We start from the raw sequence: 17,665 nt of genomic DNA, 5'->3' as shown, positions 1-17,665 counted from the left end.
AAAACCAAAATAAAAAATGCTTTCAAAGCCAATAAAGGTGCTAATTAGTGCCTTCTGCATATCTAACTACATCGTCTTCAATAGTGCATTCTGTGGGGTTAAGTGTGGGGCTGAGTGCGGGATCTGCCATCTCAGATGGCATAAGTCCACCTGGCCAGGCAAGGGCTCTGGGCTAAGATCACAGAATGGAAACAAGCTGGATCTTTCTGTCCTCATTTTCATCCCCCCACCCCTACCCCTGCCCCAAACCCATCCTTAGAAAACTTGAGGAGAGCAAGATTTAATCTCTCTCTCTCTCTCTCTCTCTCTCTCTCTCTCTCTCTCTCTCTCTCTCTCTCTCTCTCTCTCTCTCTCTTTATTTTTTATTGTGAAAATACTGTACAGAGGGTTACAATTACATGGGCAAGATAATGAGTACATTTCTTATCAAGCATTGTCTCTCTCTCTTAAGACAGAGAGAGAGATAGGAAATCTGGTATTGAAATCTAAGAAGAATATTCTAGAGGTAAAAAAAGGGAGAGAATTGTCTGAGCCAGGCAGTTAGAGAATGCAACATGGAGATAGGCATCCACTGGCAGGGTTTGCATGGGGGATTTTTATCCCCTAAGAGTCGGGATTCACACTCCATGCCTGGAACCTGCAGAAGCTTCTAGAAGCCCAGAGTGACAGGAGAGGTATGTGTTCTATCCCTCAGATTCTTTTTTTTGGGGGGGGGGAGGTCCGGTCATGGGGCCTGAACTCTGGGCCTGGGCGCTGTCCCTCAGCTCTTCAGCTCAAGGCTAATGCTCTACCACTTGAGCCACAGCGCCACTTCCAGCTTTTTTCTTTTTGCTTATGTGGTGCTGAGGAATCGAACCCAGGGCCTCATGCATGCAAGGCAAGCGCTCTACCACTGAGCCACCTTCTCAGACTCCCCTCAGATTCTTGATCTGATCAGAGGTAACAGACTCAGGTGAGGTAACAGAGTCAGGGGCTTCCGGGAACCAGGCAGGTGATTACTAATGAGTGAAAGCAGACTGCACAAAGACCAGAACATTGGAGAGTATGGAGCCTGCAGCAGGTCTTCCCTGAGAACATCCAAGAAAGGATGTGCGTCTTCTGGGCTTTAAGGTAGGACCTAGGATCTCTCATCTCTGCAGACTTGGCTCATTGTGGCTCACCACCTGGGATGCTCCACTCCGATCATTTTGAAAACAGGTCAGGAAAGCAATATTCGACCCTGATATGCTCATCTCAGCCTCCAGGAAGTTTACCTTACAAACTAGCACTCTGGAGGGAAAAAGTCTTTTCAACAAGCAAGGACTAATCATATCCACTATCCTGTGCAAGAGTCTCGGCACAGTGCTGGAAGTACAATCGCGTCCTCCACAGTAATCAGCTTCAGTCCCAGAAGACCTCTGGCCTCCAGGGTGATCAACCTCAGTTTCAGAGACTGTGCAGGTAGTGTAGGTGCTGGGACCTAGGGAGCCCAGGGAAAGCAGAAAGCAGGCCAGGAACCTAGTTAATTTTAATACTTTTATCATAAACCCAGGCTTAACTTGTAAGCTTAAAATGTGTTGTCGGTTTGCTTTTTATGCTTGTTTCTTGTTGTTGTTGTTGCTGGTCCTGGGGCTTGAATTAAGGGCCTGGGTACTCTACCACTTGAGCCACAGCTCTACTTCTGATTTTTTGGTATTTTATTGGATATAAGATTTTCACAAACTTTCCTGCTCAGGCTGGCTTCGAACAGGATTTTCATCTCACCCTCCTAAGTCGCTAGGATGATAGGCATGAGCCACTGGTGCCGGGCTGGTTTTTTTGTTCATTTGTTTTCTTGGCTTGGTTTTCTCTGAAATCCAAGTTTGGCAGCATAGAGGACCTATATGTCTGAATGCTTTGGTTGTAGATACACATCTGTGCCATGTTCAACAAGATCAGAAAGAAGGAGGCGAGGGGTCCAGGAAAGAATGTCAAAGCTGTATTTGTTTTTCTGGTAAGGAGCTCTCATCTCTAGTTGTGGGTCTAGCTGGGCTGGATGTTGGAGGACCAAAAGGTCCTTCACTCAGCTGTGGCTAAAGCTTCACGGCTTCCTGGGGTACCATCAGACAGGACAAACCCCACTGGGACCAAACCAGGTCTGTGAGGCTGTTCCTTACGAATGATGCTGGCTTTGGAACTTCCTTTCCTCTTAGAGGGAGGAGGCCTTTTGTTTCCTAGCAACCAGATGGCACCTCACCACATAGGTGAGGGAGGGGTGGGGCCTAGAGAATGCCTACTAGTTATGTGTAGACACAATCCACTAAGAAGCTGTGGGCAAAGGTGCAAGACCCTGAATCACCAGATTTTTTTTTTTCTGGATGAATTGATTTTTTTTCCAGGGCTTGGGTTTGTGAAAATCCAGCAAGGCTGAACTAATACTTCTCATCCACATCTGAAAATGGACCATTTCCTCTCTGACATTTTGAGAAATCCATGGTGGCCACAGGGCTAGAACCTTGGCTGATCATACACATTCATCTTTGCGTTCCAAGAAGCCCACAATGGCCTATCTAAAATCTCTGCTGTATCTATGCCAAGGGTAGTAAGGTGGCAAACCGGCTTTCTACCATGTAGCACTTCCATCAGTTGGCAGTGGTTGTGTGAGTCTGAGAAGCTCTGACTTGGATTTCATTAGCAAGTGTGCCTCGATGGGTTAGTAATGCCTGCCCAGATGTGATGCTTGCATCTATCTGTGCAATAGATTAGTAAGGCCTGCCCAGTTGAGAAACTTGTGTCATGAATAAATGATAATGTTCAACCTCTGGCTTCTGGAGGTGCCTCAGATGGTGAAGCAGTTGCTAAGTGGATGATCTTGTCCTTTAGAACGTTTCATAAAACATTTTTTTTCTAGTTATGGCCTTCCAAAGTCTGGGCATAATAAAAGAAATGCAAATCAAAACAACATTGAGATACCACCTCACTCCAGTTAGGATGACTATAATCAAGAACTCTAATAACAACAGATGCTGAAGGGGATGTGGACAGAAGGGAAACCTACTGCATTGTTGGTGGGAGTGTAAACTTGTTCAACCACTTTGGAAAGCAGTATGGAGGTTCCTCAAAAGACTCCATATAGAGCTCCCCTATGACCCAGCAATCCCACTTTTGGGCATTTACCCAAATGTTCACAAACAAGACCACACTAAAGCTACCAGCACAACTATGTTTATTGCAGCATTATTTACCATAGCTAAGATATGGAACCAACCCAGATGCCCCTCAGTAGATGAATGGATCAAGAAAATGTGGTATATATACACAATGGAATTCTATGCCTCCATCAGAAAGAATGACATTGCCCCATTTGTTAGGAAATGGAAAGACTTGGAAAAAATTATATTAAGTGAAGTAATCCAGGCCCAAAGAAACATAGGTCCCATGGTTTCCCTTATTTGCAATAGCTAGTATATGTCTGAGTCAAGCAGAAAAGGTCAGATAAGTTGATATTAGGGAAATGAACCCTAAGATATGTATTTAAATGTTTTTTTTCTTTCATGCGATTGTTTCTAACACATTTATAAGATGATTTCTTTGCTTTCTATGTCCCTCCCCCATGGTATAACCCCTACTTTCACTGTATTTGATGTTGTTATAATTTGTGGAGGGGAAGGGAAAAAACAAATCATTTAAATAGGGATACAGGTGGACCTATTGCAACAATGAGATATACAAGTCGTTATGTCGAAAACGAACTTTACAACTTTGGTGGTGGGGGGAGGAGGGTTGGGTGAGGGAGGGGAGGAGGGGAGGGGAAGGGGAAACAAAGGAGGAGGCTACAATACTTGATAAGAAATGTACTCCTTATCTTGCCCATGTAATTGTAACCCCGCTGTACAGTATTTTCACAATAAAAAAAAAAGGTCTGGGCATATACCTTGAAATGGTTGTTTTTCACAAAGACTCACTTATTAGGTTTGTGACAAATGGCCTTTGTTATATGCAATCATTCCAATCAGATACTCATGGCTTTCCTCTAGGATCAAACAAAAAGCTATGTGATTGATTAGTGATGTCTGCAGTCTGGGAGCTTTACGCAGAGATTATATATATTCTGTTTCTCCACATAGCCTTTGAAATGGACTCATGTTTTGGGCTCTGACCCAAGTGGTGATGAGTTTCATTTGTTTTATAAGGCAGATTTACTATATCTGTACTTGCATTAGCCCTCTAAATCATGATTAGACATTCTGGGTGCAGTTAAGAATCCTTTATTCACTCACATCTCAACAATATTGCTCCAGTCTTTATCTTCCTAGACCAGTCTTCTATTTCCATTTATCAGCGTAACTGAGCCTTTAAAAATCTTAAAATTACAAATATTTCTGAACTAACAATACATGTTTATAATCCAAACACTCAGGAAATAGAGGCAAGAAGCTTATGAATTTGGGGCCAGCCTACACTACATAGTAAGACCTTATTTCAAAGTGAAATAAACAAACAAAAAAGGCCTGGGAAGGTCTTGCCCCCATCTGCAATGCTCTGGATTTAATCCCCAACACCATTACATGCACACGTGCATGTGTGTAAGTGCATACAAACACACACACACACACACACACACATACACACACACACACACCACAAAATGAAAGAAATATTATGGAAATTCCTATCTCTGTTCCACAAATTTGAAATTGACAGTCAAGCCCACAGACACCTTGCAGTTTATAGTGGACACCCTACCCAGACAGGAATCTTGTCTCTAAACTAATGTCCTTTATTATGTTCAGCATCTTCATACATTTCAATCATTTCACTTTGTTTATCCACAGTTTCTTCCAACTTATATAAAACCTCATCTTTTCCTAAAAGAGCAGGAGGGAAATGCTTCCTGGCTTTATGAATTCTCACATATTTGTAGCTAGGACAGACAGGAAAGAGAAGACTGGGACTTCTGGGAAGTTTGTACACATTCTGAAACTTGCCTCTGGTAGAAATTGGCCACACCCTATGTCACAACACAGGTATGATACTGCAGCACCTCTCTGGCTTCCAAACATATCCCCAGCACTAGCATGCTAGACCCTCAGTGTCATCTTTCTTATGTTTGATTGCTCTAAAACCTTTCATGGTTCTCCATGTCCTGACAAATACATATAAACTTCCTTATCTGGTTTTCAAATAAACTACAAGACATTCTGTTGCCCGTGTGATGTTTTATAAAGAAATGAGGCAACAACAAACTAAAATAAGCTGTGCATTTTATTTGCCATTAGAAATTTATTTAATCTCACTGACTCTGTTTTCCAGCATACCTATTTTGTGGATTTTTTCTGTCAAGAATGGAAAGACTGTACATGTAACAGGTTGAGACCTTCCCTTGCACAAAGTTAGGGCTCAACAAATAATATTGTTACTCTAACCTGTGCTATAGGCATTCATAATTCCTTCTAGCTGGTACTTTTGATTGTATGATGCCAAACTCATCTCTAACGTCTTAGTCTCAGATTCTTTATATAAGACATAAGATCATAAGTTAAAAGACTTTGGGGAGGATTCAGTGATACCAATGGATGGGAGATGGTGGCAAATGCTAAGTCTTTGGTGGTACACTGGAAATAAGAGTCTCACAACTTTCCTGCCCAGGCTGGCTATAAATCATGATCCTTAGATTTCAGCCTACTGAGTAGCTGGGGTTAAAGGCATGAGCCAACAGTGCCGGTCTTCTAATACTTTTTATTGTTGTTTTTGCAGGTTCTTTGCATGAAGAAGGGATGGTTCAAATGACAGTGAAAGACTACATGAGGTAGGTAGAAGAATCAAAGCTAATTACTCCAATACTCTGCAGCCACATCTTGAAGGAAAGTTTCTTACTGTTACCATAGATCTTGGGTACTCATAGAATGTTGCTGGTTTAGCCACAGGCCTAGAACATTCTTCTTTTCCACTCACCTTTGAGAGAAATAGTTTCTCTACATGTAAAGAGATCAGCAAATGAAATCAACAATTACTGGCTTGCTGGGGATTTAATGAGAGTTTATGTATTAATGACCTTCTACTACACAGTTCCTTAAAGCCACATTCACATTTTCATGTTGCCAATGTTGGTGGACATCATTTTGTTTCTGGATGAGAAGACATACAGTTCCTGAAGTTCCTTGGAAAGCAGAGAGTCCCCTAGTAGAGCAGGCTGTTTTCAGAGTCTGGTCAATTTTTGGAAATCCTCCAAGCCTTTCTGATACACACTCTTAAATCGGATGTCCTAGTGGACCAGAGCTTTAAGGTGAGGCATTTCACACCTGCACCTTCGTCATCCTTGTATTTTTAAGAATATCCCAGCTGGATAAAACCAAATATGCCATTCTCTGTCCTTCTTCATGATTCCCCCACCCCATTAAAGGGTTGGTTTGCTACTCCTGGAGCTGGAAGGGACCACAGAAATCTCCCACACAACTCATTTATCTTTTCAAAGAGGAAAATGAGAAGTGGGTTCAGTGGCTAGTTCATGGTTTAGCCATGCTAGCATGCATGAATTCTTTTTTTTTTGGGGGGGGGGGTCCAGTCGTGGGGCCTGAACTCTGGGCCTGGACGCTGTCCCTCAGCTCTTCAGCCAAAGGCTAGCGCTCTACCACTTGAGCCATAGCACCACTTCCGACTTTTTCCTTTTTGCTTATGTGGTGCTGAGGAATCGAACCCAGGGCCTCATGCATGCGAGGCAAGCACTCTACCACTGAGCCACCTTCCCAGCCCCGCACGCATGAATTCTTCTGGAGGTAAGGCTAACAGCTGGGTAGCTCTGCTGAGTCCTACAAAAACCAAGAAATGACCTTCAAATTGTGAAGAAAAACTGAATTATGAGGAGAGGCCCTAAGCACAGGAATCTTTTCTGCCTCTGCTCACATTCTTCCTCAGCTTTAACGACAGCAGCAGTTAGACAAAGACGCAAGTTCCAAGTACTCTTTCTAAATGTGGAGAAGGTGAAAGCAAATCATGTAGCTTCATTTCCTTGGGGATATTGATAACAGCACTGGATTCTTTGATAAATTCTAAATGTTTGTGAAGCATCTATTCTACTCGATGATGGGAGAAGTGGTCTCTGGTAGAGATGAGCTATAGGAAACTGCATTGCATTACAGCTTGGGCCTATTCTCTTCAGAAGGGCCTGACCTATTGGATAGAGTGATTAGAGTGATACTCTTTTTGGTGGTGGAGGGGTTTGTTGCTGTTGGATCTGGGTGGGGTCAACATGGAGGCACTCGGGAGGCTGGTCACTCTTCCTCTGTCATAATTTTAACTTTTCCTCAAAGTTGAAGCCGAGCGAAGATGTGTTTCTGAAATGTCCCCCATTGAGACATTCCATCACCTTTATACTGAGCACAAGCCCACCCCTACCACTTAACATTTTCCCACCTTCTGTAGCACATGGCTCTGAAAGGAGAAACAGCCCCCCAAGCTACAGGCTTCCCCATCAAAGCTGTGGCCATTTATGAGGCTGCTGGTAACTAGGAAGTAATGGACATGTTTGGCTCTGGAAGGAAGACAGTGGCTCTGGCCTTCTGAAGAGCCAGAATCCATGCAACTCATCTTTGCTGTCCCCTGTCCCCCTGCAGATCTCTGCATCAGCTCTCAGAGACACCCAGCCTGTCCAGAGGGACCAGTTTCAATTCTTGCCATTCTACCACAAGTGTGCCACAAAGGTGTGTGACTCAAGGCTCCTGCTTCCATAGGGGTGATTCTGCACAACAGTGGATGTCACCACATGATAAGTAAACACTTGAAAAATACTCCTGGAATGAATGGATAAAAGACTAGACAAAAAAGGATTTCTCAGCTCTGACAGAACAGTATAAATGATTAAATAAAATTGGAACCAGAATATATATCTGTTAAGGGAAACTTGACAGACAAATTATTGGTTAGTCCATTGGATAGAATTCAATCAGCAATACAAAGCCCAGAAATCTCTGGACTCAATCTATTGGAAATACACACACCTTATCTCTCCCGCTTAGAGAGATCTTCATATCATATATTACATTTTTTATTTCAATTTTTTAAGTAAGGTCCTCAAAGATATATAGGTTATGTTACTATTTTTTAAAATCAAATGAGTTCTACAAAGCACATGTGTAAGTACTTATGAAGGTGTTTGGAAAAACACCCATGGACTGGCAGGGAGAGGGTTAAGAATGGGGGTGGGGGAACTAAGAAGAAAGAGATGCATTTATGATGTATTTTCAAGTTGGTATATTTTAAATGTTTTTGCACAACTCAAATATAAATTCAAACTTAATAGTATTTTCATAATAATATGCAAATATTTTATGACAAACCAATTGATAATTATATTATTGTCCATATGACTAATCTTTAGTCTGTCAAAACAGGGACTATCGATGTCAATTTTTATGCCTTGTGCCTAGCATTACAGCTCAGAACGTGACAGATGTTCAATAAATATTTGTCTAAATAGATTGAATAAAAGTTTGTACAATGCGGTCGGTAGGATAATAGATTAAATCTTCCATGTGCAAATTAGATTCGTCCCTGGAGTTTCTCCCCCTCTCTTCATTCAATTTTATATTAAGTTTTTCATGTCAATATGGTGACCTCCAGTTAACTTCAGTGATTAGGATATCCTGGGCCATGCCAGATAAGGTCCTCACAGAGGCTCCCTGCCTATCTTTTCTTCCTTGATTGAATCAGGTGTTAGAGCACCAGAATACCCACTGCTCCCTGTCACATGATTAAGGATGAGAACATGAAGATAGTGGTGTGGGTGAATGGCCTGCCCATGGCGGCAATATCTATCATCATAGAGAAATGATCTAAACCATCTCAGATAAACTCATTAGTGTTGCATGTAAGGTAGAAGCTAACTTGGTAAAAATCTGTACCAAAAATTCATAGAGCCTAGCAATTTTAAGAGCTCAAATCCAAGACAGACTTACTAGTAGAAAAGTGGCTTGGTAGTCATAAATGGTTTTCTTGGTTTTAGTGATAAAGCAGACCAGGACAATTTGATTAGAAGTATTTCATATGTTACAGCCAGTTCAAAGAATAAAGGAGAATACCAAAAGTATTTCAATTCCATTTAAAAACTTAAAAAAATATTGTTTGGAAATATGAATCTTTGTAGTCTGAATTCAGTAATATTCTTGACAGATTTGCATAGCCACAGACCTACCCTCTTTAAAAATATTCTTATTTGAGTCTCCTGCTCACGGCTTTTTTTTTCTTGTTTCCTCTTCTGCTATCCATTTTTTCTTGGTGGTTATTAATGCATTCTTTTTGATTTCTATTCTTCAATCTCCCTGGCTCTTTCAACTTTCCATTTGCTCTCTAGGAAAGGAAAAACCAGATGGACACATTCACAGAATGGTTGGTTGAGCCCCGGGAGTGGGGTGGCCGACTGTCCTCTAGGTGACAATATAGGAGTTCTCTACAGTCCACCATCTGTTTATTTGTCCAAGTTCATTTCTCTTCATTTTGAAAGATTGGATGACCAGAAATAAAATGAGGTGCTATTGGATAAAATTATCTATATTTTTATCCCAGCATTCCAGAATGGCTGGAGTTTTGGGAAAAAGATCCAGTGGACATTCTCTTGGATCTGGGGTTTGGTACTGACGAGCCAGATATCTGCACACAGATCCCAGCCAGGTTCCTCACTTGTGGCTCAGCTGCCAGAGGAATCGACATCCATGTATTTCTTGAGGCTCAGAAGCAACGGATGGATGTGGAGAACCCTAACTTGTATGGTAAGTAAGGGCCACAGGGCACTAACACCTCAGAATAGCAATGAGTGGGCCAAGCATACCTCATCGTCAGACAGGCTGAGCCAGCTGGCTATGTATGTGATAGCAGCTGACTCTCTACTGTGGTGTCTTGGGATGGTCTATTGCATGTCTGTTGTGATTGGCTGTGTAGGTCTTGGATCAGGACCCATCTGCTCCCCAGTTCCTCCCTGAAAGATTTGCCCCAGCCCCCCTCAATCTGCAGCATCACTAGTTGCAGTGACTAGTTGCTCATAATTAAACATCTTAGGTCTGCTCAGATTCCATTGGCCCAAACAAGTCAGACGGCCACATAATCTCAAGTGAACGGAATCTGCAATGTTGCTGTACACCCAGAGGGAACAAAACTGGTAAAAACTGGTAAAACTGCCAAATGCTCACATCTCCCACACACACAACTAGGACATGATAGACCTCTCTGTGTCACTGGGGGGAGTGGCCCACTGGAAGGCAGTTAGGACTACACTATGCCTGCAAGCCTGTGGATTTACTATGCCTGACTCCTACGGCAAGTGTGCACACTGCTCTACTTCTCCAATTGGCTGTCCAAGGACTCTGTTCTCTGGGCTTTTTCTAAGTATGTCTTTGGAGTATGTATACTGTGCCCCCTCCCCAAATTAGGGAAAAGATGACTTAAGGCTGAGCAGGCTTGTATTTTGTTTTTGTTTTTGTTTTTGTGTCGGTTGTAGGGCTTGAACTCTGGGCCTGGGCACTGTCCCTCAGCTCTTCAGCTCAAGGCTAGCACTCTACCACTTGAGCCACAGCACCACTTCCGGTTTTCTGAGTGGTTTATTGAGATAAGAGTCTCACAGACTTTCTTGCCTGGGCTGGCTTTGAACCATGATCCCCAGATTACAGGCATCCAGCTCAGGCTTGTCTTATTACAGGATTTATTTAATATGCTAACACACATATTCAGCTCTGGGGTGTGGAGGGGAGGTAGCAGCATTTCCCCAATCATTGCAATCAATCCACCTTTACCTACAAGGCACATCTTTAGGGAAGAGAGTCTGAAAGTTTCAGATGAGGAAAAGACAAAGTTATATTTCCAAAATCAAGTATTGTCAATAAATAATGTCCCTGGATGGAAAAATCAAGGGAAATGAAATGCTTTCCTCAAGATTATCTGGAACAGACACTTCACCTGGATTTGACATCTGAGTTTCGGTCTCTCCATTTTCAGGTAGGTGAAATCTCACTCAAAATCTCAGTGGTGAGATGGTTAAAGAAGAGGGAGTAACACAAAAGTGATAAAATGTCATTTCTTCACCTCTCGGAAGCAACTAATGTTGGTCCTTGCTGCCTCTCTCTCCTGGAAGCATGGCTTCTACAGATGAAATCAACCCAGGGATTATAGAGAGCTAGTGGGTTGGTAGCTACTGGGTTGGTAGACTCCAGGCCCAAAGTCTGGGAGTCTTAATTAGGTCTGACCACTCACCCTCATATGCCAAATAGAGACATGGTGAAAGGCAGAGAGAGGAGATTAGTTCCGTGGCAGCCATGGGAAGACCACCTCAGTGCATCTTCAGACAACTTTGGGAGAATAGACATTGGCCTCATGTTAAATAGGGAGAATAAACAGGTTTACCTTTTGCCACAAGAAAAGGACACGCGGGGCCCAATTGCCTTACATCATCAGATGTTTATTGGTGAATCTGGTCTTTCCAAAGTGAGCCCAAGGTGATTGCAAAGTGACTACAGGAGGAAAGGGCTCATCTCAACAAACACATCCACAAAGCAGGAGCTGAGAGTCCAATTTGTAGTTCATTCACAGGCCCAGCAGAAGCAGCAGCCTGCATGAGGAGCTGGAGGCAATGCCATAAGCACTGGACCTCCCTGCTTTCCTCCACATAACACTTACCACCACACTTTTGGAGTCAAGAAAGCTGAGAAGGTCAGATGTAAAACAGGCAATAACAAAGTTAGTTGGCTGTTCAAAAGACAGAATGGGAAATGATGTCGCATTCAAAGTCAATATAAAAGGTTTAAACTGGAGGGGAAGAATCAATTAGTCCATCATTCAGTTTACCCACAGGCAGAAATAGAACAGTCATCTGAGACTGTTGTGCTTTGAGAATTGACTGAACCAATTAAATTGATAGGTTTTTGTCTTAGACTAACTGCATAAACCTGCTCTGAGAGGGAGAGGAGACAATCATAAAAGCTTTATTGTAATTCAGACATGCCCCCCAGCTCACAAAACAGATTTGCTTTCAAATAAGCTTTATTTGGGGGGAGGAACGTCATCAGATTTATTCCGAAGCTTCAAACCCTGTAGTTCCTAGAGGTCTTGAATGGATCACACAATCCTCTGTGAAAAATGCATCACATTTGTGGAATCGAAGGATGATGAGTCAAGAACTCCTCCTCACAGGTGAAAGACACAGGTCAGCCCCAAGATGTACCAGGGTGTTAGCTGGTGACATGGCAAGGATGGTGTGAATGATAGATGAGAGGTGGCCTGCTGCCTCCTCCAATTTGACTTCTGCACAGCCATGTAACCCTGTGTGCAGGCCCTTGACTGGGAGATGGAGATGATGGAGGCCATGGTGATGATGATGATGATGATGATGATGATGATGATGATGATGATGATGATGATGATGATGATGATGTCTTCACAGCAAGCTGGGGGGAGAGGGCGGGGAGATACTGTGATGTTTTGACTCTGTTGACTGCTGTGTCCTGAGCTGGCAGCACTATTTGGGGAGGTGGGTGCTACCTCATTGGTGGCATGTCTTTGGAGGTGATTCCCCTCCTCTCTCTTCCTCCTGTCCCCCATGAAGCAAGTAACTTCTGTTACGTGTTCTCTCTACCATGAGAAATTCCCTCAACAGAAATCTCCAACACCATGAGCTCAAATGAATCCTTCTTTCTTTACATTGTTTTCCTCAGGTATGTGGTCACAGGGATGAACTCAAGCAACTTCACACTGAAACTGCCTAGTTGAGGTTTTTGCATTCATTGCAATATGCCCAAGTTTCTAGATTCCAATATACCTGGAGTTTCTAATGCGCTGACACATTAAAATCCAGGGTGACTCAAATTCGCCTACCAAGATGTTACGCTGCCCCTGGCACAGCATAGGGGACCATCTTGATAGGACAAAGGCATTACTGAGAAATCCTTATCAAGAGCTTAGCTGCCTTCTGTACCTGAGAAATCCAAGGACCCCTCTCTTTAATTTTACCACTTGTACAGCACCACACCAGTGCATCTCTGTTGAAGGACACAGTCTAAAGCCATGGTGTTTCTGTGTTCTTTAGGCCGGTTCCGACAGCTGGAAATCCTGGACCGCGTGACCAGTGCCTTCTCCTCTTTGCTGCATGATGTTAACGCACTACAGAGCAACACTGGAGAGAAAGCTGGAGGGCAGGGGCTGCAGAAGACTTCAGCAAGGGGAGCTCAAGAGCCTCGAAAACGAATGAGCCGACTTTTGAGGAGAGCTTCAAGGCAGGACACCAGGAGGATATGCAAACTAGAGGCCCCTGAAGCATTAGGGATGGAGAATGGGTTTCCTACCACCTCAGCCAAACAGTGGGATTATGGAGCAGAGTTACCAACGGCCTCCATCAGCCACAGCCAAGACCACAAGTCTTCTCTGACAGAGCTTCATTCTGTCCAAATCTGCGATACCTGGACTCCCTATCACCCTCCACGAGCCTCCCTGGAGCCTGGCTCCTCCGTGCTGGCAAGGCAGTCTCCTTTTCCCTGGGTACCCCAGATGTCAGTCAGAGCCAGAACCCAGAAGGACTGGATTTACACAAGCAAGCCCAAGAACTCACCTCATCTTGCCGGGAAAGCACCAGACTCCTTTGAAATGGAAGAGGTAAGTATTCGTGTTCTGTCATTCCCCCTAGTCATGTCCCTAATTCTGCTCCCAATATTCAGACATCAGTCAGTCCAATTTGCAAAAATTTTTGAAAATTCCAGACATTAGAGAAATGTTACATAAATGAATGTACCTTCAAATTGCAGCCTGTGCATCACTAAAGATGGTATTTGCTCTGGGAATAAGGTGGAGGAGCTCAGCTCCCCTCCATAATGCCCATAAAATGTTTGATGGTACCACTATATCCAGAGCATTGTAAAGAGATACTAGCATTATTTCTTCCAAAATGTTAGCTTCTGTTTTCTGAGCCTCTTAAAGTTTTTCTATCTCGTTTGTTTCTATAGTAAGATGTTTTAGTACATTTAAACAGTATGAATAACTTGGCCTTAAGAATAGTTTTATTCTTCTTAATTGATTACTATTTATTAGTTTATTTTTTTCAAAATACTTTCAAGAATTCTTCTCTGGCAATCTGGAAAATGATGTTTTGTTTTTAATCTAAGCACTATATAATAACTGAATTTCCTAAATGATTCTCTCCAAGTGTATTGAGCCATCATTAACCAACTTTCTCTAAATATAGTTAACATTGTTTGGCAACAATATAGGAGTTCAGCATAATGATATTCTTGTTTACATTTAATTCAAAAGCACATCTTTCAGAAAGAAGCCTGGGTCCTGTACCCAGATGTGATCTTCCTCTCTTGACCTTGTTAATTGTTTGAAATTTCCTCATAGGGTCTTATCCCTGCCACCAGCAGAGACAAGTTACTTGACTGAAAAAGCTCTGCAACTTTATCCCTCTTGCCAATTATTGCTTATGGACACTCCTTATATGTTGACTGAACAAGGGAGTTTTTTCTAAAGAAATCTCTAATGAGTTGATGTGCTTTGGTACCGTAGGTGCAGAGCTTTGAGGAGGAGATGGGCAGCGTCCTCAACCTGACCTCAAGGACGGCAGGTAGGAGCCCTTTGCAGGGCAAGACTTTGTATGTGATCTTTCACGAAAAGAGTGAAACAATTGCTGCCTATCTTTCTCAGTGTGTTCACAGCTTCGTTCATCTCTGCAAAGCGTCCTACATTTGCGCATCCTTGGGGATGGTCAAAACCTAGTCTTGAGCAAATGTATGTGGAAATGTTAAAATACCAGAAAGAGGTTTGTTATCTCCAGGACTGGTAGGGTGAGTGGCTGTTCTAACAGCAACGTGTTTGCTCTGACTGTACCAGAGCCAATGGATTTCACACAAGACCGAAAGGAACTAGAAAAAGTTCCTCCCTCCTCTTTTGCCTACAGCGCCCATATTGTAGAAGTCCTAGTGTTTTCCTGGGCTTCCAATTCTCCATCTGTCCGAGTGAGATAAGTGTGGGAAAATGTTAAATTCTTTGCTAGTCCTTTCGTTCTACATTGTGCATGACCCCAATGTCAAACTTGGTATACTCAAATTGCGCAGATGTAACTTTACAAGTCCCATCCTGAAAGGATGCACTGTTGTTTGTTGTCATCCCAAACAACAGAGAAGGAGCCTTTCTCCCTGTCTCTCCACCCCTTGTCCCCCAATCCCCCACCATTCTCCTCTCATGCATTAGCTCCATGATTCAGCGTTTCCTAGATCCTTTATGGAGCTGGAGATAGGCAGAGATGAGTCAAGCAAAACAGAGCAGGCGAAGCTAGCGCCTTTCCTGGAAGAAAATATGCAAATTTTTAATTTAATTTAGTATGGTATCAAACATGTCTTTTCCATTACAAAGTGTATGTATGGGCCTCATTTTGCTAAATGCTGTTTGGAAATTATGCATTAGTAATTATAGGGTCCTGCTGATTACATAAATTGTTATCCTGCTCTTCTAAGTAATTACCACATAACCTGCGTTGAGGTTTAGAAGACAAAAATAAGCAGCTGTTTTCCATCTAATTGAATGCTTCTCAGTGAAGCTGGAGTCCCCTTGTCAGTAGGAACTGCCTTCCTTGACATTCAATTAAGAGGCCTACAATATCGTGTAAACCATCCCAATGATTCCAAAAAGAAATATTTGGGAATTTATGCAAATGGAGATTGTGGTCTAAGACAGGTGATGGCTCGCATAATGGATAAAATCTAGACAACAAATAGGATTTTATTACTTTCTGAAACACTGCATGTGTGTGTGCGTGGGGGGAAGGTGGTGGTACATGCCTGTAATCCCAGTGGAGTAGGGAGCATCAGGAGTTCAGAGCCAGCTAGCAATACCATGCCTCAAAAAATAGTCCAAAGTGCTCCTCACCTAAGAAAAATAAGACTGAGAACAAATCAGTCAAGTTAATGAGGAAAGGATGATTGTATACAAGTCATTGCTTTGAGATCTATAAGATGTATAAATGAGATACACACACACACACACACACACACACACACACACACACACACACACGTGAGCCCCCAGGGAGACAACCCATCCTTGAGGTTCAGTTCAGGATGACAGGAACTTAGAAACCAGAACCAGGGGAGGTAATGACAAACCATTACCTCATCACGTGAACAAAGAGAGCAGGTAGAAGCAGACATTCACTACCACCTTGCTGTGGGCTCCTGTGCCAGCCTCTGAGGGAAGGTAGGAAGGTGAATTTTGAACCTCAAGCAGTAAGAGGCCTTCAGAGAGATCACTCACAGAGCAGCTTCACCCTATAGAAAAAAATACATGTGCATTGCAAAGGGTACTTTTCTATAGACCTTAATTCATCCCCTGAGGGAAGCACTATTTTTTCTTTTGATTGTACTGGGATTTTAACCCAGGGCCTTGTGTTTGCTAGACAAATGCTCTGGTACTTGAGCCATGCCCTCAGACCTTTTGACTTTCAATTTATTCTCCAGAGAGAGTCTTGCTAATTTTGTTTTTTGCCAGGTCCTGCCTCAAACTGTGATCTCCAATCTCCTAGCTGGGATTGCAGGAGTGTAGCACTTGTCCTGTCCTGAGGCACTATTGTTATTGCATGCGTTAGATGAAGAACTTGAAATGTACAGAGCTCCAGTCTAACATATAGTAAAAAGTGTTGTCTTACTTCAGATTAAGACCACTGAGCTCGTTGTATGCTCATGCATCTTTGAAATGAGTTACTATCATCAGGAGAATAACTCTAAATTTTCATGTTTACACATTGGATATTTCCAAGGACTTAGTAAGAGTAAATTGTAGTTTTGCTCAAAGCAGACTCAGGGAAGGAAATGTGTGTCATTTACATTCTGTCCTCTCGTGGATCTTCTTTCTCGCCACTTACCCCAGACACTGGATTCTGTGTAGTCTCTCTGTCCTGGTCTCATTTTGATGTCATTTCAAAGGGGCTGAGTACTAACTAGCACACCTTTCTCCTTCCTTAAGTAGGCAAGTTATTCTGCCCTGCTTCTCTTCCTCCTCCTTCCCTTTGTGCCTGCTATGCTCAGAAAATGACATCCCTATTGGTCTCACCTGGAGAAACTGTAAGGACATGCTTGTGTTTCCTCTCTTATGCAAAACTGTGCCACACTGGAAGATACAGCCCTTGTCTTCTTTACCTTGGATCCCTGCACCTAGCCCTGTGCCAGACTGCAGGAACCCTACTCTGGGAACCCCACTGCAGGAACCCTCTGCATGTGAGAACACACCGCAGCAACCCACTGCATGCAGGAGCCTGCTGCAGAACTCTCGGAATGCAGGAACCTCCCCCCTCCCCCCCACCCCATCACATCACACATGGTGTCTGTCTGTCCACTTCTCCTCCCTTTTTGTGGGGTACAGGGATTGAGCTCATGGCTTCATGCTTACTGGGCCCTCCTACTCATCTAAACTCCCAAACTAAGTTAAATGTAACATTACATGGTAAGACATATTATATGCATATATGATATTATATGATATATACTGTAACATATGAAGTGGTATATTTGATTATGTTCCTAGTTGGGGATTCAGAAGGATTATCCCTTGGTGTCTGTGGGGTTTGTTTCAGCACCTCCTCGCCAAGTTCACAAAGGCTTAAGTGCCTTGTAGAAAATGATGTCGGATTTTCATACAACCTATGGACATGCTCTGGTAGACTTGAAATCTGCTCCAGATTACCTAC

At 42.9% G+C, this 17,665-nt stretch overlaps 1 protein-coding gene across 1 annotated transcript in view; it reads left to right on the top strand.

The window, feature by feature from the left end:
- Positions 1-17,665, top strand: part of Itprid1 (ITPR interacting domain containing 1) — a 74,042-nt gene that overhangs the window by 7,221 nt on the left and 49,156 nt on the right. Inside the window, exons 4-8 of the mRNA XM_070014228.1 lie at positions 5,716-5,767; positions 7,572-7,658; positions 9,520-9,722; positions 13,025-13,587; positions 14,494-14,551. Coding sequence (XP_069870329.1) covers positions 5,716-5,767; positions 7,572-7,658; positions 9,520-9,722; positions 13,025-13,587; positions 14,494-14,551 — 963 coding nt within the window. The remainder of the gene's footprint in view (positions 1-5,715; positions 5,768-7,571; positions 7,659-9,519; positions 9,723-13,024; positions 13,588-14,493; positions 14,552-17,665) is intronic.

This window comes from Dipodomys merriami, unplaced genomic scaffold, assembly GCF_024711535.1.
Source record: "Dipodomys merriami isolate MVZ:Mamm:240054 unplaced genomic scaffold, mDipMer1.0.p SCAF_94, whole genome shotgun sequence".
NCBI lineage: Eukaryota > Metazoa > Chordata > Mammalia > Rodentia > Heteromyidae > Dipodomys > Dipodomys merriami.
Note: the sequence above shows the minus strand (reverse complement) of the source record. Positions and strands in the feature narration are given on the sequence as shown.